The following is a 26455-nucleotide window of genomic DNA, read 5'->3' as shown; positions in this document are numbered from 1 at the left end:
CGCTGTTTCTTATGTCATTATTTTCTATTAATGATGTCACAGTACTGATGTTATTTTGGCATCCAGATTTCCACGTTCTTGTCTTCAAAAAACGTTTGATTCCACACACTGAGTCTATTTGTCGTATTTACCCAGTTTTAAGGTCACTGCACTGACTTTCTGTGAAGCAGCACATTGTATTTCACAACACTACTCCTCTCATACAAGGCTGTTCATGGTTCCTGCTCCTACTTTGAGATCAGCAAATGATGGCCTCTTGGTAATTCTCTGGGATGCGTGCACATGAAGGACGCTGTATAAATGAAATTGAGATGTTATGGTATTGCAGGGGGCCATTTGCACCATAGGAATTGATGTGCTCTAATAGAATCACAGAGAGATGAAGAACAACCAGATGAATACCAAATAGATGTTGTTTCTTTTTAATCATTTGCACAGAACCACTGATTGAAACACTAATTGCTAATAATGTATCTTTTGAGCCAGGCTATGAAGCAGAACCTCCAGCCTGTAGAGCACTCTGCTGCTTCATTAGAAATTACTAACTTTAGTGTCGGTACAAGGTCTGCTTTCTTTTTTTTTCATCAAAACACAAACACAACAAAATAAACTTTTCTTTTTAAGGGTGAATAAATATACATTATCTTGTATGAACAAATACATTTTTACAAGAAAGTCCCTGCTTGACAGAGTAGCCAAGTACAGTGAGTTTCTGAGTCTTTTTGAGTTGCTCTCAGTTGCGAGGTTGAGGTTCTGTCTGCTGGTCAGGAAGGCTGCAGCAGCCGGGGCAGGAGCACAGCGAGCAGGCAGACCACAGCAGCCTGGGGGGGGATCACAGTGGGGGCAGGGGATGAGGGGGAGGGGGGTCCCCCACAGCAGCGACGCGGGGGTGCCCAGGGTAGACGCCCAACACGTGGGGTCCCATCTGCCGATTTTGGGCTTCCATTTGTCTTTGCTGCTCCTGCGATGTTAAAGGGGGCTCCACTGTGACGGAGCCCTTGGTGGTTCGGATGTTTGGTAGCTGTATTGTGCTGAAAAATGTAAAAGGTAAAACTGAAATAAAGTATAAAAACGAAAAACCGAACTGCATTTGTGCAGACAAGCAAACGGGGCATAGCACATTCCATACATGTCATTTTTTAAACTGCGGTAAATAAGCTCAATACAATATTATTGCATCACTCATATAGCTGTATTACACAATTATACACAATGCAGGAAAAATAACATTCTGTATTATTGCGTATAAGTGCATGAGATAGTCAGGTGTGTAGTCATTAAGAGAGAGGCTGTGTAATTACAATGGACCCAGGTCTGGTGTGTAGTCATTAAGAGAGAGGCTGGCACTGACCTGTCCTCCATGCGCACCCACAGGTCGTTGAACTGCCGTTGCCTGCCCTGCTGCCGCTGCTGTTTTCTGGGGCGCTTCTTCTGCCTCCCGAACTCCTCCAGCTGGCTCAGGCTGTCTGGGAGCAGCAGGTGGGGTGTCAGGGGCTCCTCTTCAGGGAGGGCTGCATCAGGGAAGCCCGTCCCCAAGGGGTGCCTCAGTGGGGGCAGCTCTGTCTCTGAGGGGCTGCCTGCAGACGGGTAGGGCTTCCTGCATCACAGGAACAAAAGGAAAAGAAAGAGCTGAAGCAAGTGTAGCCATACAATACAACTCCCAACGTTCTTACACAGTTCAGGTTCCATGCCAGGTTTAACAGATACAGTGATATAATTAACTATTTCAGGGTCTGAATGGAGGTTTAATTGGTTTGATTAAACAATTTAGAACAGGGTTGGAATAAGACCTGGCATGGAAGAGCCTTCTTTGGACATCTCCTATATCAGCTGCAAACGTTTAACAATAAACCCAACCCCCTTAACCTACAGGTTATAGTTGGGAATATAAGATCCTCTATCTTTATCTGTTTCCTTGTTTGCTGTGCTGCCCCCTGCTGGCTATTATCTTGGGTGATTGCAGTGCTTTTGTGTTCAGCTGTAATTCCTTCAGCTTGCTTCAGGAAGTGCGCACAGCCCTCTCCTTCAATACGCCCCAGTGTGAAAGCATGACAACATGTTGCTGCTGGTGGTCTCAGGACTGGCTGATTGTTTCAAACAGCCAAACGCTCAGCCTCTGCCAATAATCACACAGCCATGCAATTATTCTGAAGATATGAGAGGAATGGGCTGTTGGTGTTGCTTTGCCAATTTTTTCCCCTTGCACACTAATTTAACCCTGAAAGTGCTGGAGCCTTATACTGGGATACAGTGGGACAAACACACATGCAGAAGAAATGGATTGACTTATTCAATCTATTAATACTATAGAGCAGGGGTGGTCAACTCTGGTCCTGCATAGCCGCAATCCTGCAAGCTTTCTGGGTATCTTTAAATCATCAAGGGCTAAAGAAATGGAAAAGCAGTGGTGACCCATTAAGAAAAGACTTGGTTCCATGAAGTAATTGAGAACTCAGGTGGAATGAAAACCAGAACATTTTCAAAACTACAGCTAGGCTGCTGTTCAGTTCTTCTGGACCATACAGTACATTCACGTGACTTTGTGAGACAGCAGTTGAACTGTTGGAGATGGTCTGTGGAGATATCTAGTGGCTTGCAAAAGTATTCAGACCCCTAATCAATTTTCTCATATTACCGAATTACAAATGGTACATTAAAATTTCGTTCTGTTTGATATTTTATTGTTAAACACTGAAACTCAGAATCAATTATTGTAAGGTGACATTGGTTTTATGTTGGGAAATATTTTAAAGAAAAATCAAAAACTGAAATATCTTGTTTGCATAAGTATTCAACCCCTGTGCTGTGAAAGCTCCCAGTTTGCACCAGTGAAAGAAATTGCCCTAATGAGGACACAATTACCTTACCATTGGCCTCCACATGTGAACCATTAAAGTTCCTGTCACATTTTCTAGATAAAAACCCCACTGTTGAAGGATCATTGGTAAGGCTGTGAATATGAAGGAAAATGAAGACCAAAGAGCATTCTACAGAAGTTAGAGATAAAGTAATACAAATGCATAGATTAGGGAAAGGGTACAAAATAATATCCAAGTGTTTGGCTATCCCAGTGAGCACAGTTGGATCAATAATCAGGAAGTGGCAGCTGCATCACAACACCCAGGCACTGCCAAGGAAAAGGCCGTCCCTCAAAACTCAGCACACAAACAATAAGGAAACTTGTGAGAGAAGCCACAGAGAGGCCAACAATCACTTTGAAGGAGCTACAGAGTTCAGTGGCTGGAAGTGGAGTAATGGTGCACCAGTCAACCATATCAAGAGCTCTGCATAACACTGGCCTGTATGGGTGGGTGGCAAGAAAGAAGACGTTACTCAAAAAGTACCATCTGAAAGCACGTCTGGAGTTTGCCAGAAAGCATGAGAGTGACCCAGCTGCGATGTGGGAAAAGGTTTTGTGGTCAGATGAGACCAAGATAGAGCTTTTTGGCCAAAACTCAAAGCGCTATGTGTGGCGCAAACCTTGCAAAGCATCATGCTGTGGGGTTGCTTCTCATCAGCAGGGACTGGGCATCTTGTTACAATTGAAGGAAGAATGGATGGAGCAAAATACAGGAAAATACTATAAGAGAATCTACTTCAGTCCACTGAAACAACTGAAGCTTGGGAGGAAATTCACCTTTCAGCAGGACAATGATCCCAAGCACAAGGCCAGAGCAACATTGGAGTGGCTCAAGAACAAAAAGGTGAATGTCCTACAGTGGCCCAGTCAAAGTCTTGATCTCAATCCCATTGAGAATCTGTGGCACTATTTGAAAATTGCGGTCCACAAGCGTCATCCAACCAACCTGAACAACCTGGAGCAAATCTGCCAAGAAGAATGGGCCAAAATCACTCTGACACTGTGTGCAAAGCTGGTGCATACTTACCCCAAAAGACTTAAAGCTGTTATTGCAGTGAAAGGTGGCTCTACCAAATATTAATATGTGGGGGTTGAATACTTATGCAAGCAAGATATTTCAGTTTTTTATTTTTCTTAAAAATATTTTCCAACATAAAACCAATGTCACCTTACAATAATTGATTTTGAGTTTAAGTGTTTTAAAATAAAATATCGAACAGAACGAAATTTCAGTGTACCATTTGTAATTCAGTAATATGAGAGAATTGGTCAGGGGTCTGAATACTTTTTCAAGCCACTGTGTGTGTGTGTGTGTGTGTGTGTGTGTGTGTGTGTGTGTGTGTGTGTGTGTGTGTGTGTGTGTGTGTGTGTGTGTGTGTGTGTGTGTGTGTGTGTATGTATATATATATATATATATATATATATATATATATATATATATATATATATATATATATATATATATATATATATATATATATATATATATATATATATATATATATATATATAGTTGAATTCAGTGATCAATAGAAAAGTCATGAAGACAGGTCCCTGACTCATATCAATACAGAGAAACAGTTCAAAGGATTGGGTGAGTAGGGGTTTGTTAATCCACTAACCAATTTCAAATATGAAAACATGGTCATTTTCCATAAAAAAATTCTAGCATTGGTAAAAGAAAACGTTAAAGTGAAGTAACCGAAATTAAACATTCAAACACTAATAACAAATCTGCCTTGTTGCTTTTGAGCAAGCCAGTTTAGTTCTGTCTTCATGAAGCTGTGAAACGGACAGGCGGTCTTGCAGCTCTCCCACCTCGCCTGCAAGTTGTACTGTTGTATTCCTCTCTCTTTCTGGGTTTGCAGAAAGAACCCTGCCTGCCAAGGGCACTGTCCTTGGATCTCTCGGTCTGGCTTGTTTCCACGGACATAAACTTAGAGATAATGCAACAGGAAAACCATTTTCTTCTGTATATTTCTTCAAATTGCTGGAAAACAGCCCTTTGAGACCTGGCAGGATGCAAGCTGGTGTAAGGGCTGTGGACGGAGTCACTGAGAAGGGCTCCATGTTTGGAGCTACAGACTGGTCGCTTAGTTGATGTGGCTGAGGGAGGCGCAGCAGGATGCAGAATTTTTGGGAAGTTCAGCTGCATAATTCATGATTCTGGGAGTCCTTTGTTTTGAGCTCCAGTTGAATACCACTAATGCAAGTGTTTACAAAGCTTATAAACACATGCAAGCCAGAAAAAACTGATGTAATTTGTGTCTGTTTGTGGAATACCAAAAGCATAGACCACAGAAATAAAGAGCTTTGGATTAAGGGAGCAGCTGACAACTTCAGTGCCTCATGAAAAACGTAGGATTCTTAAAGCATTCACACCAAGAACATTACTGTCTTTAGTGCAAACTCCCTATATCTTTAGACGCTCAATTCTTTAGACCAGGGTTTCCCAGTGCTGGTCTCGGGAGACCTCTGTGTCTGCTGGTTTTCATTTTCAATTCAACCCTTATTTGAACTATTCATTAACTTAATTCATCCTTTTAATTGTTTTCAGCTTTTAAACAGTTGGAGGTCTAATTAAGCACATTATTAGTTAAATTAAAGGTTTGATTAAGTAATTGAGAGCTCAGCTGGAATGGAAGCCAGCAGACACAGGGGTCTCCAGGACCAGGACTGGGAAACCCTGCTGTAGAGCACCAAATCCATGTAAAAACCAAAAGAATGCCTGTAAGCAAATTGGGTAACACTTTATATTAAGTGTCTCTATTTACTGTGTATTTACATAGTAGTTAGTAAATCCATGTGTACTTACACATCATTACGATGTTATTATGTATCGCTACAATGTACTTACTGTGTAAATCTTTTTGCCCTGTCAAAACATTGAAAAAGCATATAAAGACATAGATAGGAAATGCACCGTGGTACAATAATGCACACATTGACTGAAGGGCACATAATTAGAAACATGTGCTGAGAATTTGATTAATGTACTATCATTGTGATATATATATATTGTTAATATGATTAATGAACAGCATCTTGGACTTATCTTCCTGTTTTGAGCCGCGCTGCAAGAGATTCGTAGTTCAGTTAGGAATGCACTGACCAGGTGGTGCCAAGCTGCGTGACTATCTTAAATACAGCTGACAGTGCTATACAATGTTAGGCTCTGCTTTGTATTTTGCTCTGAGTGTGTGAGTTAGGTGTTTAGTTACTGCCTGACTGCCAGGCGTTCCTTTCTGTCCTCTCCAACACCCCACTCACACTTGGCTGTTAAGATGTTGCTGCTTTTCTCTATTAAGGCTGGAATCTTTGTGGGGGATACCCGTCCCTAGTACAGAACGAAGAACGTACAGAACGAAGCTGGCAGTGTATCATGAACAGAGGTTTGTCTCTTTGCTGCACGTAGGCGTCCGAGAAGCCAGTGATTGAACGTTGTCCCTGTTACAGAACCCAATAATCAAAATGCAAATGAGGCTGTGTACACAGGTGAAACAGAAGTGAACCAAACTTCAGGAAGAAAAATGTAAGTCAGCGTAAGGGATCACAGATAATGAGATGCTTTTGCAACAGAGGCGCACTTGACATCTGTCTGATATTAAACAAACATCTACGGCAGGCAATCTGAACTGAAGAGCAGCACCTGAACTTGGATGAGAGCTCCTTAACACAGCTCCTTCTGAACACGGTTACACAACACAGTATCTGAGAATATGTAATAAGAACATTTCAGAAATTATAAACCCATACTCGGCTCCCACCAGAAACAAGATGCTGCCTTAGACCTGTGATATTCTGTGTAGGTATTATAGCCAGGCTACTGGTTTTCCGCGATCGCGGAATCACGGAATTAGGTATTGGGAACGGAACTGGGCATTTTGGGAATGGAACTGTGCTGTGTTGTCTTTATCTCGTCGCATCTCCAGTTTTCTGCGTTGTTTTGTTTTTTGCACTACACCCAGCCAGATTGACTTAATTCATCATGTCACCTCGCTCACGTGCCTCTGACGCACCAACGAAGAAAACAAAAAAACTCAAAGCTATCTTTCCATCTATGCATTCCTAAAGGAAATCGATCGCTTCACTGTGTAAGGGAGGTAATCACTGCACTACACACCGTTTGTTTCATAAAGACATTCTGTCTGGAGACACACCTCTTTGTTAAATTGTGCAACTAACAAGGCAGAATTAGCAAAGAAACAATTGGGAGGATCCATTACATTATGCGTTTACATTAAAAGGGGCGCTATATAAATTACAATCGGGTGTCACCCAGCAGTGAACCTGTGAAGCAACAAGTCAGTCAACGTGACTTTTTTTTTTATCAAAGTGTTTCACATGTTATCCTGGTTATTGTAAAGCCAGTTAAACTCTAAACTTCATTTGCTGAGCACTGTGAATAGGATTACTGTCACATGTCATTGCTGGACTGTTACTAAATTCATATGTTTCATAGTTCGTATTGTTATTGTAAATGCCAGCAATAAGATAAATAGGTCTTTTCAAAACACCTTTATTTCTAGATTGAACTACAGCGTTAGTGGAAGACTGTAGATACGATTCTCACAACTGTGCTGTTCTAATACAGTCCTGCTTATTTTAATGCCAGCAATGAGCCAAGTGATGCCTATAAACATTACAACATGTAAGCATCTTCAAGTGCTTTACTATTACAGCAACAAGAGTCTGATTGAAAATCCTGACTTTAACAAAAATAAATTTAAAAAAAAGATAACTGTGTTACTAATTATGAATTTACTGATTTTAACTATCAACATTATATTTATGTTTATAAAAGAAAATACAAAAATGTAAACCTGTTTTACAACCACTGCACTGATCAGATTCCAAAATACCTTTCTTTATAACTGGGTCATAAACACATGGCAACCCCCCCCCCCCCCACCCCCCCCCCCCCCACACCTTCGAAGAAAAGAAATAAAAAAGTCCCTATAATAGATTTTCTGTAGTGAAAGGAAGGGTTATTGTCTTTCTCTCTGCAGTTTCTTAAAGACAGTTATTTGCCTCTGGGGCTGAGACTAAACGCTCCACAACTGAAACAGAGGACTGAAGGGTCAGCTACTTTCCAGAGCCCTTTACTTTAAACACGCCGCTCCTTTCTAATTGTCTGGCTCCAGGTTTTCTGATATCCCTGAAGAAACGGATTCGAAAGGGGGTACAGTTCGGTTGGATTGAGGTTTTCAGTCTCCCTTGCAAGGTTCTGTGTGTCACCTTCACTTAAACTGCAGTTTTTCATCAATGACACCTTATACACACACACAAATCACTCTGCGAGATCGCTTTCTCCTCTTAATCCTTCTATTTAAAAAGAACAGGAGGGGAATGTTCTGTTCTCTTTAAAATAATAAATATTGCATTTGTATATTCTGGTGTGTTTCTTCAGAACATGTGTTAAGAGACCGGCAGTGAAATATATCCACACCTCAGTCTAGCCAGAGAACAGAAGACAGAGCACTAGTACTCTTCCAGCTTGTATAATATAAGAGACTGGGAACAGGGAACACAGAAGCTGTCTGTCTACTGAGCACAGCAGGAACTGCATAAGAAGAACCTAATACCATGAAGCAGTCAGGAAATGCAATGCACTGTTTAACTGTCAGTGCTGGAAGAGCAGATACAGACTGGAATCTAGAATTAGAAGGGCACTAAAGTACTGGAAACCCTCGTATCCACAGGGCATGTACAGCACAGAGGTAGACTCCCTGTAGTGAACTGATACCACAGCACTGGAGACATTCATCTTCTGCCTGCCTGATGCATAAGCCAGCATCGGGAAGAATTCAGTGCTTGCGTGAGCTGAATATTGAGACGGCGCGCTAGCAAACCCCTGTGCCAAAAACTGTATCCAAAAGGTGCTTTATGATGCCAATAACTTATTTTAGTGGGCAGGTCCGGTTAGGGACTCCTCATGCTGTATTGTACCAGGGTGGCCCTCAGGGGCCCACTGTTGACTCCTCGCAGCAGAAATGTGGCCCTCCTGAAACAGTTAGTGACTATATTCTGTCAATGTGTATGTCCTTTGTTCTTGCAGCCGAAGTTCTACAAAACATGAAATAAATAGCAACCGTGCACCTGCTTTCAATTGTGCTGGCTTCTCTTTCTTTGCATGTCTGCAGTTTGAAGTATGTACGTGGTCTTGCAATTGTGAGTAAGCAGCTTGCTGTTTTGCTATGTCATCGTTGGGAGAGGCACTGAAGTGAGATGTTGAATCTCCATTGTGTTTTGCTGGCGAAATCTATTTAAAATAAACGACTGACCATACGAGTAAGCCATACCCATATTAAATAAACCAGCCCATAACCCTTCAGACATCATCCGCTAACCCCCCTGCATGATGTCTCTGAGCCCGGACCCAGCATCCGCCCCCCTGCCTGGATGAAACCGATACAGGAAGTGCCTGGAGGGCAGGGGAGCTGTGGGCTCCACAGAGTTATCCTTCCCCGCTCTCTGTCATCTTAGATACACACAGGTCAAACTCTCATATGCAACCCACTAGAGGAATAGCTCTGCAGTAAAAGCTGCTGTGCATGGCTCTAGTGACGGTAGCACGGTAAATAACTTACCGATTAAGGGGGCAAACAGTACAGCAAACAAAGGACAGCAGTATTACGGTGCACTGTTGAGACTGTTGCTATAGACAGACCCCATCATTCCTACAGTATATGGGTTGTTAGATGGTGTAACAGGTGCTGTATTCCAAAGGAAAGGAAAGGTAAAGAAATCGTTCTGGGTCTATAAGTACCAGGCTTCCTGTTCTTTGTTCAAGGCTCTGTTCTGTTACTGTGTCAGTCGCTGCCTTTACCAGGGCAGTCGTCTTGGGGTTCACCTCCAGTACTGGGGTTCAGACAGGCTGCACAGTGAACTCTGTGCCCAGAGGGCTGTGATACTTCTGAAGGGACATCACATACCGGACCCCAAGTTTTACAGACGTCTCAGCACAGTCGCACTTTGATGTCAGTTATTGCCAGCCCCTCCTGTGGACTGGAGAATGCTTCACCGCTAGCCAGATATTTTGATGTTTCAACTTTTTCATCACAGCTAAACAAACAGAACACCTTCGTAAACCAGATGTTGTCATCTCGAAAGGCTAATCCTGGTAAAATATTTGAAATATCATTGGAGTCTGTTTAGTTTTGCTGAAATTTTATGGATTTCTGATCTGACCAGCCTTTTTTTGTAGTAAACAGTGAACATACGATGCTGTAGTGCAGTGATTCTTCATTGTAGATAAGTATTGTATAGCAGAGGTAGAAAGGGTGTATATACTGGATATGCTGTATATGTATACAATAAGTAGTTTTCCAAAATAAGAACTGTTTTTGAAGTTCAATAAAAATGTGATAATGATGTAGTGCTGAGGTTACACCCACAAAGTAAGTAAACCTTGGTAAAAATGTCCCTGTATTTCATTGCATCCTTTTGCTAAAGTCCCCACGAGAGACTGTGGTGGCGGTAGGTGTAGCAAAGACACTGAAACTCGTTAATCTTGTATACACCAGGACTGTCATTTGTAAACTGTGGTTGCTGTAACTGCCATAATGTTTCCACACATAGTTAGTTTGTGTCTTTTCTCTGGGAAAAGCGCAATATTCCAGTATTCCAATATTCCAATTCCAGTATTCCAATATTCCAATTCTGACCGGATGACACAGCTGTCAGGCTACAATCCCAGATCCCTAAACCAGAACTGGTTGTGTTTGAATGAATTGTTTTCTTTTTTGCTATTATAATTGTGCCTGTTGAAGCTGTAATTCCTCCTGGCTGCAGGACCGATCCACACCTGGGAGTGCTTACCCTGCATGAGTCTTCAGAGCAGGGTCAATGATGGGAGGGGGGGCTTTATTATTCTAGCTGCACTTTTAAGACAGAACAGCTGGGGGCTGACTGGGTCGGCAGTAAACAAAGTGAACCTTTTACCTTTGAAACTCTGCCTCTATTTCTGGGCCAGGATGTTAGCGTTTCAAAGTTATTTCATCTAATAATGGAGCCATGGGGTCATTAGGATCCTCATCTAAAATGAAAAGCATGTTTTTTTTCAGATTTACAGACTACCTGGTTGAAAACAGACAATATACTGTATGCTCAGACAGACTCTTACAGGGGGGCTGCATTCAGCAACTAAAGGCTTTCTATACAGCTGAGCATCTTCCATATACTGCAGGGCTCAGCATTTAAAAAAACACTCCCTCACTCACTCACTTGCTCCCTTACTCACTCACTCTTCTTCACTCACTCTTTTCACTCACTCCCTTAATCACTCCCTCTCACTCCTTCCCTCTCTCCCTCCATCCCTCCCTCCCTCTCTCCCTCCCTCACTCACTCACTCACTCAAGGCAGCAGACTGGAGTGTCATTGTCTCTCGCAGTTGCCAAGGAGATAAGAACACGGGCAAACAGCATCACACAGTGGGAAGTCAGTCCTTTTCATCAACGGAGATCAAGTAGTCTGGGGCGCCCAACATCCCAGCATTGCTTGTTTTCACTGCCCCCCCTCCTGCTTTCTGATTGCTGTTTATTTTATTTATTTCAGACTTAGAGACTATGACTTTGCTTTCGGATTACCCAATGGTTAAACTCACACTGTACTTTCAATAACATCTCGCCAGCTAGGTCTATCTACTGCCCTCCCTGCCCCCCAGTGACAAGCATTTCGACCGGATGCCTCTCATTGGACACATTGACTTAGTATAACTCGTCACTCATGTTCCAGGTATGAGTCTGTTTGGGAGGGTGCAATAAATCTAGCAGATAACTGCCGTTGGCCATTAGTAAAGACTCACTCTGTGATTGGCTGTCCAGAGGGCGTGTGCACCACCTCATAGCCCTCCTGCCTCAGGATGTCCAGCACAGTGTAATTTCCCAGGAAGTGACCTGAAACAAAACACAAAAGAGTCTTCTTCAGAAACAGGTGGCCTGAGAGGAGCAAGCCTCCTGTATTCCTCATGCATCCGTCTGGGTTTACTGTGGGCAAGGATGTTCCAGCTGTGCAGCCATTACCATCCTGGGTATAACAGCATAGAGGTTGATTTAGTGAGCAGTTCCACCAGGGCTGAGCTTCACTGTGCACAGATTGTAATGCATCTCCTCCTAGCAGCTGATGAGTTAGTTATACTGACATCAGCACAGGACCTGTAGTTGCCTCTCGAGCACAGAGCTGGCTCTTCAGTTGAATGGGAAGACATCTGTCTTTGAACCATATGGTTTGCGGTTCATGTCCAGTTTTGCATTTCCATGTAATTCAATAGGCTGAGATGTCATTCTCTTATAGTGGCGCCCCATGCAAACCATGCAGTTCAAAGACAAACGTCATTTCAAGATCTGTAGTACGTGTCTTATGTGGATGTCAGTATTATTGCCCCCCCCCAGCTGCTAGGGGGAGATTCAGTACAAGATGTAATTCAAAAGTAACTCAAAAGTCCTAGCATTTGCTTTAAATGGATTCCTTCTCTGTTTTATAACCTATGCAATTACTCACTTGTTGGAACTCAAGAATCCACATGCACGGTACATCTAGAAAGCCCCAGCTGAAACAGCCCACATCCTTTGTTACCCCCGAGACCACAAACATCATTCACAACAGATGATTTTGGCCAGCTTTCAAAGGCTTGTGGGAGCAGGCTTGTTTACACTGCTGACTGGAGCATGCTATTTCAGTATTTACAGGCACACAAGCCGTGTTCTTCTCTGGGGTCAGAATGGCAGCACAGAACCACACAGTTTGTAAATATATATATTTTTTTATAAAGTTTACAGATGAGCAGGAATCACACAGAGGTGAGGATTTACCAGCCTGGAAACTGGTAATTCAAAAGCCACATCCCCTCCACTGCATCACACAGAATTGCAGGATGGAGTGCGAATGCCATCATTGAGAGACAGTGGGAACAGGAAGACTCCTCCAGGTATTGACACTGGACGGGCTGCAGCCCAGTTCCGCTCACGGATTCACTCTCATCGCACTCTGTGCTCTTTGTTTTCCTTGTACCGTTGTCAGTGTTGTTCAGAAAGCTGCAGATTCCAGATATATTCAGGGTGATACTTTTGTTCCCACATATTGCTTTTATCATTTTTAGCATTTTCACTGATCCACCCCACGGTTTTGAATCTGGTCATCAAAAGGGAGCGTTACAATGTGCTTGATGTGTACATCTTGTTGCATGAGATATATATACTCAATTGTAACAGAAAAGGGTTAGGGTTAGGGTTATTTTGCCCTTTTATGCCTAGAGCAAAACAAAACAGAAAAACATACACTGGAGTCTGGGAAGAGAGCGATAACTCGAATATTGCAATTTCAGCCTTTGATTCCACAAAAGGGTTTTGTTCAGCTTCAAAGAGGCTGTGATTTGAAACACTTCTCTGTCTGCTCTTGGCTGTGCTTGGTCTCATCCTTTTCCCATCCATCTTGTCCTCACTGCACTTTAATTGATGCTGTAGTTTATGTGCAAGAGAACATTCTGCACACTTTTGAAAGGTCTTAACAAGTTAATGCTTTCACTCAACTCTGATCACGGACTTGCATGCGAAACTTTACTCTACGGGGCCAAGACCTCCTGGAAACACCTCAAATAAAAAAATTAAAAGGCACATGCATTCAGAATATTAGAAAAGAACAGGCTTTGCAACAGTAAATAAATATTTTTTAAAAATCAAGTCTTACCACGACAGCAGGATCATTAAAACTCCAACAAAACAAACTTTCTAACACTCAGCATCCCTTCAAACTCCAGCTAGTAACGAGATTTTTGCAGTGCGCCTGTATGCTTGGCTAGCTCCTAATGTCCCGTACACAGTATATACACAGCATACCTTGCCTGGAGCACACCTTCAATCAACTTTAGAGTTTCTGACAATTTACAAAATCAATCTACTATTTCCCATTGGGACAGCTGTACAGAACAGATGTTAACCTATATGTGGGGTTCAAGGGGCAGAGCTAGGCTCCAACAACCTATCATCTCCTGTCATCAATTTTTTCTACCTTATTTAAACATTAGTCACCTCTTCCTAGCTGTCTTGTGTTTTTTCGTTTCCTCCTCCTCCTCTAGCATCTCAACCTCCTTTGCATCAGTCTCCTCTGGGGGGGGTTAGTGATTCCACCTTCTCTAACCCTTTGTTAAGCTCCGCTTCATTTACCTCATAGAAGAGGGTTCTCCATGAGTCAGAGGGGACCCCCGGCCAAACCCTTCCATCAGCATGTATGTTTCTTTTGGAATTCTTCTTTCAGGTCTGATGCCTCTATGTGAGGGTCCCCAAGCGACGGCATCCCTCGTGTTTGTCGGGTCTCCTCAAAGACGGTGGCCCCTCTCCTGTTTGTCGGGTCTCCTCAGCGACGGAACCCCCCTTCTATTATGTTGGGTTTTGAAGAGGCGGAACACCACGCATTATATGTTTTAACAAATACTAACTTTATGTTTTCTTTCCGGTTCGCGAGCCTCTTCGTATGTCGGGTAACCTCAGAGACGGTGCCAATCTTGGTATGTCGGGTCAGCTCAAAGACGGTGGCCCCCCTCCTTTTGGCGGGTCTCCTCAGTGACGGAACCCCCCCCTACTGTATATGTTGGGTCAGGAAGAGCCGAAACCTCTTTTGTGTTAACAACATCAACTCATGTTTTCCTTTCTGGTTTGCGAGCCTCTTCGTATGTTGGGTAACCTCAGAGACGGTGCCCCTCTCGTATGTCGGGTCACCTCAAAGACGGTGGCCCCCCTCCTGTTTATCGTGTCTATCGATCAAGTAAATGTTGGGCCTTGAAGAGGCGGAACCCCTCTCTCCATGTGTATATGTTTACTAACTCTGTCAATAAACACTATCAGGGGCAATAGCCCCGCCCCGTGATAGTACCTCTTGGTGCTGGCCAGCTAAGTACACAGAAACCACTGGTCCTCAGTGCACCTGCTTTTGGATACACTGTAACAGCTTTCTTTACCCGGTAAGAACAGTGGGCAGTTTTAAAACCCTCGATGGAATCCCAGCATGCACAGAAAGAGAAAGGAAAAGCAATGTGTCATTCTGCTAACTCGGAAATTAACTGGGGTAATATGATCTGTGATGTATTCTGTTGCTGCATTTAAGGTTTCACATCTCTATTAATGAGAAAAGTTAAAATGTTCCATTAAATATTTTGCTGTAAATGCTCACTAAACAGGGAAGCTTTCAGGCAAATTGAGCTTGTCCCAATAGCATTGTGTCATGTCTGCACCCTGAAAGCCACCATCCAGGTCCTGGCACTGGAGCAGCCTTTCGGAGCAGGGGGGCCTTGGCACAGCACGCCTCCAGCCCCAGTGCCATCAGGAACGGCTAATCCTCAGTGGTAAACATGGGTAATGCACTCCACATGTGCAAATTTCCAGTTCCGCTTAACAAGTGACAAATCTTCCCAACTAAACAGACATCAGACGGCTCATTTTGCAGCCATTCAAGAATCAGGTTTCATCCTAGGACATTGCAGATCTGCGCTGTTTTCTTTTCCATGCCCTAATAGTTTGTATTCATGACCAGATGAAATGGCCCACTGGAAGCCACACAGTGAGACAGGGTCCATTCTGGAAGGGCAACAGGCCAGGATGTAATAGCAGGACAGTAATGGTGTGCTACAGTGGAAACAGCAGGGCTGCAAATGCAATAGTCCTACACTGGCATAAGCACTTACCTGAAGAATATGGGGCTCTGGCAGCTATATCAGTGCAAGGAGATTACTTTGTAAATAATAGTAAAGCAGTAATTTTTACCTGTATTTGAATTTAACTAAAAGTAACACATTTGCACTGTATAATTTAGCATTTTAACTAAGAAACAGATTGAGAGATAAATGAACAGGTGCCTTGACCTCTCAAAAAATAAAAAGGGTGCCCACACAGCAGACCCAAACTGTCTTGTCCTATTAGGATTCCACACCAGAGTTTGTACCCAACACAACACTAGCACTGAGTTGTGTACTAACCCTCAGAACTGAAGGCAATGTGACCACAGCCACGAATACTGGGCTTGCTGACCTAACTGTTTATGCTCCCAGCAGCCCTAAACTAAAACTTCCTTTCAAACAAATGACACAGACAGACAGACACTGTCATTCAACGAAAGCACAACCCTCCCTGTAACTGCATGGCAAATTCATATTGCACAAACTCAGCTAGGGAACATTAAATCAGATTACATTCAATGCAGTGTTAATGTGCTGGTTTTAAAACAATTGTTGTCGATAGCTACTGTACCAGCACAGTAACTGTCCCAATTATTTGGCAATTGCAGTACCTTGTCTGGCCATGCACCCAGGATGGCGCCACTTGCACATGGCTTTGCCTGAGGGGCACATTCCATTAGCAAGGCATCCAGGCAGGAAGGATTGTATGAGGCATGGGATTTGTTTACGTGGTTCTCCCAAAGTACCAGACATCCCATCTGTATGGCATTAGAGCCCTATGGAACAACAACTCAGGACCTCTCAACAGAGGAAGGAAGTGGTACTGTTGTCTTTAAAATAAAAAATAAAATAACAAAACAAAAAGCTCAGAGTTTAAAGTACACATCTACAGGCTGACATTTTCAAGCGTGCCTTTGCAAAAGCACTCACCATTTATTTATTGTTACTTTTTGTTTATTGATGCATCAACACATAGGTGCATAAACATATTAGACAGCAGTCATTTTACATGCATTTGTCTCTTATTACCGATAGAAGTGTATATATATAATATATATATATATATATATAGATATATATATATATATATATATATATATCATACAATACAAAGTACACAATAAACTGTACATTCTTAATGATATTTGATGTGAGTCTGGGACATCCTATATTTGATGTGAGTCTGGGACATCCTCAGATACATTCTTAATGATATTTGGTGTGAGTCTGGGACATCCTCAGATACATTCTTAATGATATTTGATGTGAGTCTGGGACATCCTCAGATACATTCTTAATGATATTTGATGTGAGTCTGGGACATCCTCAGATACATTCTTAATGATATTTGATGTGAGTCTGGGACATCCTCAGATACATTCTTAATGATATTTGATGTGAGTCTGGGACATCCTCAGATACATTCTTAATGATATTTGATGTGAGTCTGGGACATCCTCAGATACATTCTTAATGATATTTGATGTGAGTCTGGGACATCCTCAGATACATTCTTAATGATATTTGATGTGAGTCTGGGACATCCTCAGATACATTCTTAATGATATTTGATGTGAGTCTGGGACATCCTCAGATACATTCTTAATGATATTTGATGTGAGTCTGGGACATCCTCAGATACATTCTTAATGATATTTGATGTGAGTCACATCCTCAGATACATTCTTAATGATATTTGATGTGAGTCTGGGACATCCTCAGATACATTCTTAATGATATTTGATGTGAGTCTGGGACATCCTCAGATACATTCTTAATGATATTTGATGTGAGTATGGGACATCCTCAGATACATTCTTAATGATATTTGATGTGAGTATGGGACATCCTCAGATACATTCTTAATGATATTTGATGTGAGTCTGGGACATCCTCAGATACATTCTTAATGATATTTGATGTGAGTGGGACATCCTCAGATACATTCTTAATGATATTTGATGTGAGTATGGGACATCCTCAGATACATTCTTAATGATATTTGATGTGAGTCTGGGACATCCTCAGATACATTCTTAATGATATTTGATGTGAGTCTGGGACATCCTCAGATACATTCTTAATGATATTTGATGTGAGTCTGGGACATCCTCAGATACATTCTTAATGATATTTGGTGTGAGTCTGGGACATCCTCAGATACACTCTTAATGATATTTGATGTGAGTCTGGGACATCCTCAGATACAGCCTATTTAGCCAGCCAGGTGTGCTGATCTAGCCCTCATCGTTTATTAAGAAAGTTTTAATGCAGCCGGCTGTATGATGGAGCTGAAGGCATTGCCCAGCAGTTCAAATACTCGTTGAAAAGTAAAAACAAAAAGAATGGATTAATTTTCCATTTCGGCTCAGTCCGATTCTCTCCAAAGCCGGGCTCATCGAGATGCTGTGTGACAGCTAACGGGCCAGCATCCCGGGTGTGCAGAAACAGCTGCCACATGTGAACCGATGGAGCAGCCAGGGCTGGGGATAATGGAAAAAAACCCAAAGAGGCTGGATATCAGAAGAGTCACGTGTTCATTTATACTGGCTGTTAATCTTCATTAAGAGGGACAGGCGCATTAATCCCTGTTGTTATTGGAGGTCTCTGAGAGGTGGAGCTGGCTCATCTGGCAGGACTGTGCTGCTGAGTGCAGAGGGAGCTGTCAGCTACAGTCAGCTGCTGCCAGCACTGCATGCGTCTGTTTGATGCAGCACCTCACGTCCGACCGGTCCGCCAAGCTTGGCCTGGTGTTCCGTTGTCCACAGCATATTTAATATACTCCTACAGGAAAGTCTTTTGACTGTGAATTCTCCATCACAAAGAGGCTCTGTCCCTATTGCTAGCTGGGTAAAGTGAAGCTGTAGCTCACAGGTTAGAGCAATGTTCATGCAAGCTCCCCTTCAAAGAGACCACGCCCCCACGCTGAGCAGGATCAGTGGAGACTTTACTTCTCTCCTGATTGAAGACACGTTTTTGTTAATTGAAGTGCATTCACTCGTAACTCACCAGACCTGAGGCAAGCATGCTAACTGCTGAGCCAGCAGCCCCCATTGGCATCTCACCCTACCCTGCGATTATTTTCCATATCCAACTCTTATGTGCAGCATGGTATGCTGTCCGATCCCAGACAGACAGAGAGTGGGCAGTGCCCAGTATGTTCCTCTAAAGCGATCAGTGCACAGTTCTGCTCTCTGCCTGGTCTGCGGATGCTGCCTTGAGGCTCTCAGCTGTACCCCTCACCCTTTCCAAGCACTGGATGCACTGCCACCAGTCTGCCCAGCCATGCTTGCTTTTCGGTAGACAGACAGCTGCAGTGAGTTCATGTAGGGTGGTAGCATATGGTTGCTAAGCTGTGAGCCGCAAATAAACAGTAGTTTCTGTGTTAGTGTGGCTGTAAAACAGAAAAACTGACGCTCCGCACAGCAGGGCACCGCGGCAAGCATACAAACAGCCCAGGTCAACACCAATTCCTTTCCATAATTACCGGGCCATTTCTATTGAGCTTTCATTGCTAACTATGCGATAAACCTCTGAAAAACACAAGAAGTGCAAGAAGATGTGTGGCTTCAGCAGGACAGGAGAGTAAAACGATGAATAAATAAATGAATAAATAAATAAATGCTAATCTCTCCTGTCTAACCTTTCAGCCAAATAGAAATTTTGTATAGCTTTCAGTGCCACCTGGTGACAGTACCTTGTAGTGCCGCTTTCTTGTATTGTTTCAATTGTCTTCATGTATGTGTGGGGTTGGTGTGTACGTTGGGGCAGCCACTCAACCTACCCAGCCTGCTCGGAAACAAAAACAAACTGCCGTGAACGGAACATGAATGGACAGCTCTGCTAATTATAGGCAAGACTGCTGCAGGGATGGAAATAAGACTCCTACTGCATAGCAGTTTCAGCCATTCCAGGTTTAACTACGAGCCTGATTAACCACAGTGCGTTTAGGTAACATGTGGCCCATTTTGAGGAAAAGTTCTATTTCAGCCTCATTGCACCTGATTATTTTGTTGAAGAATGCTTCAGATTCATGTTCATATTCCTTGTCAAATTTTAAACAGTTTGTTTATGAATTGTCTGAGTACAAAGCTGGTTTGCAGCAAGGTCTACGTGCACACAATTCTTCTGTGGTCAGGTGCCTTTGTACAGTACAGATGTTTTCTTTAAGTCCTTGGCTGTTAATCTTTGATTTGTTTTAGCTGATTCTCCAGCCTGTTGTACCAGAAATTTTCTTTGAAATGTGTTACCGATTCCTCTTATGTTCCAGACACTCCACAGAAGTGCTACTGTCGACCCAGGAAGATTAAAAACCTTTTCTGTGGAGGGAAGAAGATGGATGGAGGGCTTCAATGAGGGGCTGCAAAGCACAGAGACTGTCTGACTGGGGGAGAGAGTTCCAGAGACACAGAGCAGCTGAGGCAGAAGGAAACAGTAAATATTTTAAGAGGTTCAGTCTGCGCTTGGCAAAGGGCAGGTTGCTTGGAACCCAGGGTGGTATGCCTGTGACTGCAGCAGAAAGGGTGACTGATTGATTGAAAACTGTGATGGGACTTTGCTTTCAAGCATGTGTATTTGGAAGAAAATGTCAGTGGATATTAAGAGAGGCAATTCTCTTTTTTGTTGCTCATCCATCCATTAAAAATTGATTCAACATACACGCTTGTGAATATTATTCAGTGAAAGTGAAAACCCATCCACCTAAATCCAGACTGAGATTTGAATGCAGAATGAACTCACTGAATACTGGAGCTGATGACTCATAGAAATATATTCATTTCCCATACTGTTCCTCTTTCATGAGCATGTTCCACATGCCAGTATCATGTCACACAAAATACAAATCTATTAGAAACCCAGACAAACAATGACATAACTTGTTCTATTAAACCCAGCTATGTGGGAACACAGCATATGTGTTGGGGTGAAGGCTTTTAGATAGGATTACAGAAACCTGATTAAAATCTGTTTATTCCTGCAACCCACTACAGCCGTCATCTCAAAACCATGATTTATGCAGATTCTCTAAATGCTCTACCATCAACAGTACATGGTTTGTTTTACTTATCATACTACTGTGCAGGATACAGTAAACACGCATGTGTATATTTGGAGACAGAGTCAGGAAGATGGATTGCGAGATTATTATACAAACTCAAACTGAGCACACAAAGCAACTTCCATGCACATATCTCTGGGTGACTGCATTGCTTTTTATTCAGAGAAAAATGGAAATAAGTAATTATACACCCAACAAACATGCCACAGGCAGTCACAGACTAGGGGGTGGGGTGGGGTAGGGGAGCACCAATCCATCATCCACACTGGACTGATCAGTGGCTCACCTCCCCGATTCCTAGCTTTGCCCCGATGGAATTAACAATACTGCTCTGGAAGGATTGTGCGGCTGCCTGGCTGCCTCTCTTGGATCTTTTCACAACGACTGTCAGGCATTACATCAGACACATTGACCATAATCTATACAAATGTTCGCCGCATGTGCCCCCCATGATACCACAGACGCAACACACACACACACACACACACACACACACACACACACACACACACACACGCACGCACACGGAAAAAGATGAGGTCAGGGATGTATGCAAAAACAAGGCTGGCAGAACCTGCTCGTATTTAAGTGTGGTTCCTATCCTTGTTTACTGGGATCCCAGTGCTTTCTGCACAGGGAACTTACAGACAGAGAATTAAACACAGACAGTTTTCCCCCTATTACTGTATGTTTGGATCTCCAGTATTTCAGAAATTCATTTTCTGGCTCCTAGATCTTCAGGACAGTACCAGGTTCATCTGAAATACATTTGCATGGGTTAAGATCCAAGTTGTTTGTGTCAATAGTGAATTCTACTGTAAGAATGGCTCTACCTTCCAGAAAGGTGTCTAGAATTAGGTTCTGCATTATCATATTGACATTTCTAGCACTTGTATACAATACTATCATAGCATCAAAGAAAAAAAAATGCTTCCTCATCCACAAAAGCAAAACTTTTGCTACAAAAGATTTTTACTAAAATTCTAGAAATTTCTAGAAATTATAAATTTCCACTGGGGTATGTAAACTTTAGACCACAACTGTATATATACAAGAGAAAAAATAAAGTGCTCCTTTAGGAAGGAAAGCAGGTGAATGGATGTGTTTGATTAAGGGTGAGTGTAGGAGCCTGCGGTCTGTGTAGAATTCCATCTGAACCCCTGGCTCACTATCAATGGTGCCATTGACATGATACTGATGACTATCACTCCACAGACAGAACGCTTTTACTCCTGTCCATCACATCATGTGGCTAGAGTTAAACACTTTATCATTGCCCAAGCTAACTCAGCGAAATTGTTTTTGGTAACTGGCCCGAAAACAGAGCATTTCTTTGAAGCTGTCTACTAATTGACAAAGCATAAATAGAAAACTGACCATGATTGATCACGCATCATTACATACCACTGAGGACCTGAGTATTGCTGCGGTTCCCATCTTTATAAATGGTATGAGATAATGAGGATCTCATGCCTCCAAATATCAGTAAATAAGATAAATGAACCGTTACAAACAGAGGAGGAGTGATGCTACTTTAAAAGCATGTTCCCTCATGTTCAGCACACAGCCATGTGCCCTCCCATAACCCCGTACTGAAGTATTTCCACCTCAACTCTGGAGCACAATAAAACGTTAGTAAAACACTCTATTCCCTTCTCTCATGCACCTTATTGAGCATGTAAACACTCCATTATCAGTTCTGCAGTGCTCAGGTCCCTCAGTGAGCATTACAAACACCAGCGCAGTATGAAACCTAACATTCTTTGGAACCTGGTGTTTTTTGGCAGGTAATGCATCACACTGATAATTGCATATAAAATACAAAATAGTAAAATTGTCCCTGCATGGTTTCCCGTGCCAAGCCTTGCAAGAATAATAGGCTGTTTGCTGTGGAAAAGTCCCAATACAAGCGGCTCCATTCAGTCAGCACTTGCACCTCCAGGAACACCTCCTGCGGCCCCACTGTGGATTCTCAGGTTGTGGCAGGGCCGATGTGGGCAAGCGGGCACAGTGGGGGTCCCTGTGGCTCCCTGCCAACAGGGCTAGACTCTGCGGGGAAGGGGGGGGAGGGCGCTCAGGACAGCAGGCTTGGTTCAACTAAGATTGAAATAGCTACTTGATTAAGGCCTCTGTTTTCTGCGCGGCTGTTGCTGATCTTTTAATATGATTTTTTATATATATATATATATATATATATATATATATATATATATATATATATATATATATATATATAGTTGTTACTTTTATTGCTGATAGTAAGTTAAAAACCGTGAATTCCAAGGTCAAGGTCAAGGGTCTTAGTCAGCATACAACACTCTCAGAAAGATCCAGGCCGAGGGTTTTGTTAGATTTCAGTTTGTCTGTGATTGACAGATACAGACTGAATTTTAAGCCAAGGTGTTGCCTTCAATAACTAAGACTGACAGTCTAATCTGGTTGGGAAATAATCTGTTTGGCTTTGGCTGGTAAGCCCCAGCATGAAAGATCTGTCCCATATGCTGTAGTTATGTTTGTCCAAGAATGAGAGATCTAGGTTAGCAGTCAAACAGCAGAGATTCTAGTCTGTTGTATCCAATGAAGGTGTATAGGTGATAAGCAGCATTTTAACACATGGTTTCAACAGTCATGTCAAGTCCCCCCCATAGAAAATAATCATTTGTTTTTTGTCAATACAGCTATTTTCAATAGAGTTGAAAGGTATTGGAAACCGGTTTTAACATTGGTTCCATGGGAAAAACGCGGCTTACAGCACAACATGGAAGCTGAGATCTGAACATGCCCTCCATAAGTTACACATGCGATGGATCAATTCGAATGTCTCTTTTTATAGAAAGGTCAATAAATCAGTGTGTGAGGTTCTTGCCCCTTTATGCTGCCATAATGCTGCTGTAAATTGTGTTCAGCAGCGTTAAAGTCTGATTTTACCGGTGTATATAAATAATGGTGTTCACCTGCACCCGCCCCGCTATCAGATTTGCACTTTGCCATCATTAATCCATTAAAATGATATTGAAATTCATTCAACTGAAGAAAAGAGCATGGAATTGGGCGGGATCTAGATACTAAGCGTGCGCAAACATTTGCCTTGCACTTAGGCAATTGCTGATCTTCCAAAAACTTTACACCTCTTTGCAAACCATCGTAGAAGCGAGTAATTAAGGGCTGTATAAAAGCACACACTTGCAGAGACCCTTCATTGGCTTCAGGATGGCTGCTGTGGTGCACTTCCTGATGCAGCGACACTTGGCTGTTGCTGAGGAGAGACAGGAGCATGTTCGGAGGACCCCACATATGCAATCCCAGGGTCACTTTGTTTAGGATGAGGGGGATGCGATGCTAAAGCATTATCGTCTCACTACGCAGGTCATCCTAGACCTCATAGCTGAATTAAGGGATGAGCTAGACCCCAGCATCAATCTAGGGACCACTATCCCTGCACATATCATTTCCAGGTCAATACATATCATTTCCTAAGGATACTAGCATAACTGACTATTGGCTGAGGCTTTTCCAAACAACTGCGTTTCATGCTGAGTGGCCTCAGCTGTAAGGACTCTCAGCTCCTTCACAGAAAACTTTTCTTTTCTTTTCCGTGCACCAAGAGCGTTTTGCTGCCCTTCCTTTGACATTGTTTTTTTGTATTTTTCATGTCACACAGCGCCTGCTGCTCTCTGTACTCCTAACTGTGCAAGTGCGTCCGCTAAATGGACTGATGCGCTCATTGAGCCTCTCATTATCATAATTGCGGATCATTATTTGTGCGTGTTGAGTAATTTGCATTGCTCTTAAACTTACATAAGGCGCAGTGCAAAATAACTGCCTGGCCGTAATGCAATTTGAATTTTGCATCCGCAGTTATTTGCACTGCACCTATACTTACATCACCCCCTTACTGTAAAGTGTTATCGAAAACAATTAGCAGCGTAGCAGAAAGAGTAACATTGGTTCATCTGTGGTAGAAAAACTAGAATTAATTTTAATTACAAAGCATTGACGGGACTTCAGTGCATACTGTAATATTGCACATTGTACTTTTCAGAGAAAGACATACAAATCAGGCAGTCAGTAAACCAGCAGCACTTTCAGATAGAACATCAACATACCCATGATTGATACATCAAACATGTTCTGGAGTCCGCTCTTTAGAATTAGAGCTTCAGAAGAATGTTGGGAGGGACAGCAGCCTGGAATCGGAGGCATTGCGTCCTGACATCCAGATCAACCTGCAGTGTACTGAAGCACAGATATCCCATAGCTGACTCCTTCACTAGAGTTACAGGTCAGTGCACTTTCACAGATATCCCATAGCTGACTCCTTCACTAGAGTTACAGGTCAATGCACTTTCACAGATATCCCATAGCTGACTCCTTCACTAGAGTTACAGGTCAGTGCACTTTCACAGATATCCCATAGCTGACTCCTTCACTAGAGTTACAGGTCAGTGCACTTTCACAGATATCCCATAGCTGACTCCTTCACTAGAGTTACAGGTCAGTGCACTTTCACAGATATCCCATAGCTGACTCCTTCACTAGAGTTACAGGTCAGTGCTCTTTCATCAATCCACTAAGGCAGAATGTCCGTTGATTAGACAGAATGTCCAGCAGAAGTCCTGTAACCAACAGGAAAGCTCCAGAAGCACATTCAGACAAACAGTTCAAGGGGCCATTCCACAAGCTCTCCAAAACGATGAGCAGCGAATATGCTCAGCTACTTCAAACCCTGGCAGTGAAGTGTCACTAGACTGCACTGTGACTGAACTTCAGCTATAAACTGTTCATTCAATCTCTGAGCATTACAAAACAACATTCTAACAAGCTTCAACTACACAGAGAAGATGGGATAGGATACAACAAAAAATCCACTGAAATGGTGAAGTGTTTTGATGCATCACACAAGTCCTAGCAACAGAAAGCACCAAGGTGTGTGATTTATAAAAGGTGTGATTTGAATGTGTACTGCACTGATAGGGTGTACCTGTGCTGAGGCCTGTGTAAAGACAGCAATACAAAAGGAAGCTTGATTATGAGATGGTGCTCTTATACTTTAAAAAGATGAAAAAAACATGTTGAGTGAAGCGTGGAAAAAAGTTAAAATCCAGGTTGGTAACAATAGCACCGGTGTCTGCATCAGTCACACTCTTTGGTTTTATTGTACTGAAGCAGAAGTGGAGGTACAGCAGGCATGTGTCAGTGCAGCGTACTTCACTGCTGTAATCCCTTATTCATTTTCTGGAATCTCTGTTTAGCACTCTCTTGAAAACAAAATTTCAGGAGCCAATCATCATTTTCCACTTTAAGGAATTTAAAAGATTAGCTGAAACCAAAAGGATTTGAACTGATAAGATTCAATCTGAAAGGAATTTGAGTGAAGAAAGGAAGATATATTTTAAGAGTGGGGGAGTGATTTTATATCACAACCCAATCTTCTTCATTCCATTGAAAACAAAATGCAGATTGCATAGAAACAGGCATTTAAATACTGCTTCCAAGTTCGCAGTGCTAGTACTTTGTTATGTACAATAAAACTGAAATTAATCAACTTCATTTCTGGTGAGATAAACAACGTATCAAAACCAATATAATTGTAATTCCATGCCATTATGATGAGGCAGTGGCACAGACAGGCATCGTTATAGTGCCAGGGCCCCGCCAGCCACTGACAGTAATTAGCACTTGTTTAGTTCCACTTTTTTTTGTAATAAGTTGGCAACTGTTGCTTTCAAAATGTTCACCCACAGCCGTCAAACCAACAAACACTAGCCTGCTTGAACTGCAATGATTTGCACATGCTGCTCCTCTGAGTCGGGAGAGGGGACTGGCTGCGTTTCAGCTGTCTTTAATTCATTACATGCAAACTCCAAAT

General features: G+C 42.5%; 1 protein-coding gene across 1 annotated transcript in view; it reads right to left on the bottom strand.

The window, feature by feature from the left end:
- Positions 1–832: 832 nt before the first annotated feature.
- The window catches only part of LOC121327055 (metalloprotease TIKI2-like), a 70820-nt gene continuing 45197 nt past the window's right edge, over positions 833–26455 (bottom strand). Inside the window, exons 5-7 of the mRNA XM_041270849.1 lie at positions 11667–11757; positions 1352–1597; positions 833–1031 (exon numbers count right to left, since the gene is read on the bottom strand). Coding sequence (XP_041126783.1) covers positions 833–1031; positions 1352–1597; positions 11667–11757 — 536 coding nt within the window. The remainder of the gene's footprint in view (positions 1032–1351; positions 1598–11666; positions 11758–26455) is intronic.

This window comes from Polyodon spathula, chromosome 14, assembly GCF_017654505.1.
Source record: "Polyodon spathula isolate WHYD16114869_AA chromosome 14, ASM1765450v1, whole genome shotgun sequence".
Lineage (NCBI taxonomy): Eukaryota > Metazoa > Chordata > Actinopteri > Acipenseriformes > Polyodontidae > Polyodon > Polyodon spathula.
The sequence above is the reverse complement of the archived record's forward strand: the minus strand, read 5'-3'. Positions and strand labels throughout refer to the sequence as shown.